The sequence below is a fragment of the Bidens hawaiensis genome, unplaced genomic scaffold (assembly GCF_021521415.1).
Source record: "Bidens hawaiensis isolate Kalapana, Puna unplaced genomic scaffold, B.hawaiensis_p1.1 tig00039717_1, whole genome shotgun sequence".
Classification (NCBI taxonomy): domain Eukaryota; kingdom Viridiplantae; phylum Streptophyta; class Magnoliopsida; order Asterales; family Asteraceae; genus Bidens; species Bidens hawaiensis.
The window spans coordinates 12,577-19,689 of record NW_027497003.1 but is presented as its reverse complement, the minus strand read 5'-3'; the positions used below and the strand labels follow the sequence as shown (position 1 = coordinate 19,689).

Sequence of the window (7,113 nt, the reverse complement as noted above, 5' to 3'; positions counted from 1 at the left end):
TTTTACCTTGGCAGAAAAAATGAAGGGATTCACGTGCAACCCTTTTCGACATCTGTAAATACTCATCCAAATCGTCCGACGAGATGCCGTACGCTAGTTGACGGATAGCAGCCGTGCATTTTTGAAGAGGGGTAAAACCGGGAAGACCCCTAGCATCCTCCCTTTGTTGGAAAAAGGGATACCGTGCCTCTAAATCACTCGCTATACGCGTGAACAATTGCCTGCTCATTCGAAAACGAGTTCGAAAATCCGACTCCGCGTATACCGATTGAGGGCTAAAATAATGCCTCATCAAAGTATCGTTAGCACCCGATCGATCACGATCACGAGGTGGTGCTCTAACCCTCGGGAGTCGGGGTTGATGGGCTTGATTTTGCAAGAGATTTACCACGGCTGCGGTCAAAACTCCCCCTACATGAAGAAGCAAATCATCCTCTTCGGAGGAGTCGGAATCAGACGAGTACGACGACATTATTTTTAAAAAAAAAAATGGGACGATGGGTTGTTTGGAGATTGAAGTTGTGTTTGATATGGTAAAAATGGGTTGATTTAGGGGTATTATATAGGATTTTGTAAAGGTTTTTTTAAAAAAGTTTGAAAGAAATGGGTAATATATAGGAAGTGTTGTATAAAGAAATGGGTAAGTTTGGTGTTTTTTGAAGTTGTGTTAAAGTGTTGTATAAAATGGGTAATATATAGGAGTAGAAAATTTTTTTTTTTAAAAAAATTAAGAGCCAACGGCTCATTTTAGCTTTCAAACGGCTATTTTCACCATTCCCCATGCCCCTCACGCTCAACCTGTCCCGCGAACCCCCTGGGGCCTGCCTCTTTTTCCGCGCTCGCGCCCCTCTCGCGCCTCGGTGGTGTGGTGCTCGCGCCCCGGGGCGCGAGCGGCTGTCCTCTTGCGCCCTTTCTCACGCTCCACACCCCTCAGCCTTACAATAAACTAAAATAAAATAATAAAAAATATTCTCATAATATTAGAAAAGCCAAAAAAAAAAAAATCAAAACTCTCTAATACAGAAAGTAAAAGCTAGTTATAAACATATTAAAAGGCAATATGGAAAGTTTTGTTATTTTTTTTCTTTGCCACTAATCTTTTACACTTTTACATGTAATTGCCACACAACTTTAACTTTTACATTTTTACATTTTATTTTTACCCTTTTAACTTTTGCTACAAAACTTTTAGTCTTTCTACATTAGCAACAAACTTTTTACACTTTTACAAATTGATCACAAAAAACTTTTTTCACACTTAGGCTTAATGCCTTTACACTATCAACTTTGGTCACAAAAATATTTTTTTAAAGGTACTATAATGAACCGAAACAATACGGGCTAAGTCCCCGCCACAACACGCCGATTTAAAGCAGTTATAGAGAAAGGGTTTGAATCTTTTCGGGTTTCCAGCAAAGTACTGGCACAGGCATTAAAATTCCTTTACGAATCAAGTCCGTGCTGTCGCAACGTATGGGATATCTAATTTGATATGATTAAATCTGAATAATTCATTTAATTAAATTTTGATGTTACTGAGTTTTGAAATTTGATCGTGGAACTTTTTTATAGCAACGAAGAACGTGAGGAACCTCGTATCTGGGGCCATACCATGTACCTATGTACGTCTCTAGGTTCAACTCTGTTTCTCTTAACTACTTTCTTGGAGATGGGCTTTTACACACCAACCCCATTAAAATTTACCTACTTGTATATTTCGTTATTTATTAAAATACATCCCTTTTTAAAAAGGAAAAAATATATATATAGAGGACATATCTTTTTTTAGTGGATGCTATTTAATCTAGCTTTCTGTAAATACAATACTAACATTTTTTTTCTAGATGATATATCGTATATTTAAAATAATAATTCACTTAAATCGGTTCAACCAGAGAATCAGATTAATCATCACTTGTACAAAAATGGTCGATCCAACTAAATGGTTGTTTGATATATGCCAACTGAACATCGTAGAGGTCTGGTTCATGATCCGACTGCTTGGTCCTATTTCAATTTAGAAACTCTTACTTAGTAAACTCTGATAAATTACTGGACTTGTTTGATCAATCATCCTTGGTGGACAACTTTAGTCTCAAATGAGAGTATGAGACAGTGATGCTTGCTATTGGGTTGCACATTCGTTAGAAGATTATTCCGGGGTTAGGCTAAACGTAACCCCACCTCACCCCCCCCCCCCCCCCCACCATCTTCTCTACTTGTCATACCCTCTCTCCTAAACTTTCATTTACTTTAAGAATTTTATTTGACATATTACTTTCCTTCAACAATTCATTGCATTTTATGGTATCCATTAAAAATATTAATTTAAAACTATAAAGTATTTTTATTTTATTTTTTTATCTCCTCTAAACTTTCGTTTACTTTTAGGAATTTTATTTTACATGTTACTTTAATGTAACATTGTTTTGTATTTTATGGTCTCTCTTTAAAATATTAAATTAAAAATGTAAAGGTTTTTTTTCCTCGTCTTTTTGTATTTATTGTCTCTGATCATAATAATGATAATAATTATTAATATCATTCATTATTATATTTATAAAATAATATATATACATATATATATTGATATTATTAAAATTTGAAAAATATATTATAAATACTAACAATATTAATACTAAAAAAATAAATTAATAATAATAACTTATTAGTTTTTAATTTAATATATGTAGTGACGACAATTAAGTGAAATAATGTTGTAGGGACTAATATTCATACAAATATGTTAATAGCTAATAGTAATTAATCTAATAAATTCAGGGGGTGTACGTTCAGTAAAAATGGTATAGAGGGGGTACGTTCAGCAGCATCTTTCTTCTGTTCTCTCATGATTGAGATGAACGGTAAAACATCCTCAATCAATTATGCTAACTACCTTCTTCGGCTCAAATGGATTCTCATTAAGGTTGTTTGTTTCACTTGGATGTTCTCGTATCTTATTATATGTCATTCTTTATGCCACCTGACTTACAACATGTTAGTTGTAAGAAATGTTTTTTTTAAAGTCAGGTGGCTTAGTAAATCCGCGTGTACACCCCCTCCCCCCTCGGCACATTGTGTGTTGATGATGTGATATGTGATGGGGATGTAACGGGTCAAAAGGTACTTGAGCATGGTGTTAATGCGGGGATGGAGCACCACATAAGGAGAATGGACAACGAATGGAATGGACCAAGAGGTTCGTTTCAATTTTGTAAAAAAGTACGAGGTTCGTTTCAATTTTGTAAAAAAGTACAAGATTACAACAAAAAATTATTTTCAATTGTTTTACTACATAAAAGTTGTCTTGCATAATCCAGTAGTAAGTCATGATATGCCTAAAAGGATATTGACACATGTGCTAATATCGATAGAAAACCATAAAAACGAAAACAGATACCAGTTCCGATACTGAAATCTGTACCTATGTTGTTCGGTTGATATAGGTTTGTCTCATCACGGTACCTGTAAGAAACCGACACTCGGCATAGTTTATGATACTAAAAAAATATTTTATTTTGAATACAACTTATTTTATTAAAATTACATCAAACATTGAAAAACAGCCAACCACAACCACGTATTTAGTTTCTTTTAGTTAATGAACATAAGTTATTAAATTAAATAAAATAAAATTATTAGAAAAAACAAACCGTTAAAACAGTTTGGTAATTATACTACAACTCCATAACAAGTGAAACAAAAACTTTGAAAAAAAAACTTGAAACGTGTCCTGTGACTAATGTGAGACAACTTGATTAGCCTCGTAACTACTCATAAGTTAGTTTTTTTTAGTATATAATAATGTATAGGATCATATATATCTGGTATTATCTGTCAAACAGTCACAAACACGTCACGTCTAAAATACATTAGATATCGATCATCATTCAAAACACTTATTTTGTCTCAATTGTTACGTTCGCTTTCAAAACTCATTTTTACTTTTACTTTTATCACAAAATTGTTTTCGTATTGTTTTTATTAACTAGTTTTAAAACTCTTACCAACTTATATTGTAGAGTGTATTTTAAAATTAAAAGTTTATGTTGTAGAGTGTATTTTAAAATTAAAAGTTACATGGTGAAAAACTTGGTTGAAATAGGTGTTTTTGAATTCTAGAAGAGTGGCATTTTAGATGAAAACCGGTATTTTGGTTGGATTCATGTGCTATCTCACGAGTCATTGTTCAAGCATTGCGTAATTGGAACATTATCATCTTTGATTTTGAGATGACAAAGTTTTGAAATATGAGATGGTACGCTAAAAAGAATTGATTGTATTATTAGCTGTAAAACTTAATTAAAACTAATTTTTGAAACCAGACATTACAAATTTTGTGACTTAATTAATTATAATCTTTTATAGTTGTTGGGCGCTTGTAACATGAAAAGGTAACTTTTTATGTATAACCGTTACACACATGGCCTCATAGACAGCTATCACTTTGCATCCGGAACTCAGAAAGCATGCACTCTCGTTTGAAACCGACAAGCCCTCCAATGAGTTGTTTGTGCCATATCATTGTCCGCCTTGTTTTTTGTTTGCTTATTTTAATAAAATTTATGAAATTTTTCAAAACAAAATATCTACATGAATTTTTTTATAGAGACAAATGTCTTTTAAACAAGAGGTTTTGGGTTTAAATATAAACAATGAGACTAATTTAGGATTACAAGTGCAAAATATTATGAGTAACGTTTTTCATTTTCAGAAAAATGTGAAATGGAATGTAGGGACAAGTTAATGATTTTGTTACCAAAGATGAGTGCAAAATATTACAGCTAATAAATTGGAGGATGAATTAGGAAAACTAAAAAGAATTAAATTAGTTAAAGCATAAGGGAGGTTGACCATATGAGGTTAGTCATTACTGATTACTGATTACTTGATTTAAATTTAAACTGAGCCAAGACGATTTTATTTTCACACAGCCGGGCATCCTGGGTGTCACGTGACCGGTTTCACGAGACACGAAGTTAACCATGTGCTGACTCAGCATTGCTTAGAGTTCAGTTATTGGACTATTGTCTCCAACTCTAACCTGTTTTCTCCGGTCACTTTACTACGGTGCCTCCCGGCTTGAGATATTTATTTTGTAGTTAATATTTGTTTTATAATATAATAATATTATTTTGAAAAAGAAATAAATTATTAAATTAAAATAATAGTATTAAATAACTACTTTCCTATATTTGTCCCGTAGACGGTGCAGTCGGATCCTATATAACCCTGATTACCCCTTCTCTCGTAACTTCAACTTCAAATTCTTTTGGTCTTCGTTCATACTCTCTCTCTCTTTCTCTCTCTAAAGTCTCCATTGATAGAGCTTCAAGAGCATAATAAAACTCCCTTTTCCTCATTCTTTTCCATAAAGAATCCTTTTTCAGCTTTTTCTTTCTCTTTCCAAATCATTTTGATTTGAGTTTTGATTCCGGGTGAAGCTTCTTCGTGACTCAAGATCTCAGCTTTCGGCTATTTCTGGATGCGATTTGGTAGCTAATTAATTTGTATGCAAAATGGATAGCTACGAAATGTTACGTCCGGTTAAATACACCCACCACAAAAACGTTACAACAATGGTGGCTTCTGTTAATCCGTTAGCAAAGTCTAGGAAGCCGTTAAATCGGCAAACGACGTCGTTGCCGAAAGTTGTACGGATTTCAATGACGGATCCTGACGCCACTGATTCGTCTAGTGATGACGAGGACGCGTTGTTTGTGAGACGGCGGGTTAAAAAGTATGTGAACGAGGTTAATATTCAAACCTCGTACAAAACGGCGGCGGCGGCGGTAAGTGGTGGTCGGAAAAGGATTGAGGTTAAGCAGAAGGCGGTGAAGGGTGCCGGTGCGGTGGTGACGGCGGGTGGAGTTCGGAAGTTCCGAGGAGTACGACAACGGCCGTGGGGGAAATGGGCGGCTGAGATTAGGGACCCAGCGAGACGTGTTCGGTTGTGGTTGGGAACATATGACACTGCGGAGGAAGCCGCCATGGTGTACGACAATGCGGCTATTAAACTACGTGGTCCCGATGCTTTGACAAATTTTGTTACGCCGCCGGCCAAGGAGTCAACGCCGGAAGTCAGCGTTCCGTCGACTTCCGGTTATGAATCGGGTCACGAGTCTAACAACCTTCCGTCTCCTACTTCTGTCTTACGGTTTGACACCGAGACAGAAGTACAAACAACCCGTTGCCGGACTGACAGGGTTAAAGAAACTGAAGAATGTCAGTCCTACAATGAGTTGGGTAATGAGAAACTGGATTCTCAAATGGTTGTTGAATCCAGTTTCAACGAAGATTTAGACTTTAACCAATTGGAAATGGATGTGCTGTTTTTGGATAATCTGTTTGATTATCCAACAACTGACGCATCTCACATTGATGTCGATTCGGAATTTTTAAAATACTCCCCAATAGACGATTTCGACTTAGAGTTACCCGAACCAATCTATATAGAAAGTGAAGCCCCATCAGCGGAATATGTAACCGACGACAGTTTTGCAGCAACACCAACACCTTTTTATGAAGCCCAAATATGGGCTACGGAAGCAAACAAGTTATGGGATGAAGATATTGGAATGTGCAATGACATGATGCTCGATGTTACATCGTCATCGATACTAAAAGTCGATGATTACTTTCAAGACATCACAGGCGATTTTCTTTCCGCTGATGTAATGACGGAATGTTTCTAAATTCTAAACAGCCGTTGGGTCGCTTGTATAGCCCAACAAATTTTGCACCAATCACAGTTTTGTTAAACGACAGTAGTCGTGGTAATAGTATTAGTAAAATTATTATTTAGGATCTCTTTTTGATGTATCTTCAAAAAACGAAGATTTGAGTGAGTTTATGGCTAGAAGAATAATACGTGTTATATTTTTATTATCGGATCTTATGGTTAATTTTGGTCTTAATTTTTTTCTATAATTAAGTTTATTCGGAGTGAATGAATATTAAGTAAACTACCTAAAATAAAGATCCTGTATTAAACATATAATTATATCAGGATTAAAATAGGAATATATTAAATGGAGGGCGTGATTTGCGGTAAGGGGGCTATTAGTTTTTACCGGTCGGTGGGAAGTATGAATTTAGTGGGCGATATGGTGT

The 7,113-nt window shown here is 35.3% G+C and overlaps 1 protein-coding gene across 1 annotated transcript; it reads left to right on the top strand.

The window, feature by feature from the left end:
• The first annotated feature begins 5,467 nt into the window (after window positions 1–5,467).
• LOC143591492 (ethylene-responsive transcription factor CRF4-like) lies at window positions 5,468–6,887 on the top strand. The gene has a single exon (XM_077071681.1). The coding sequence runs from the start codon at window positions 5,520–5,522 to the stop codon at window positions 6,693–6,695; it is 1,176 nt and encodes a 391-aa protein (XP_076927796.1). The 5' UTR covers window positions 5,468–5,519; the 3' UTR covers window positions 6,696–6,887.
• The last annotated feature ends 226 nt before the right edge of the window (window positions 6,888–7,113 follow it).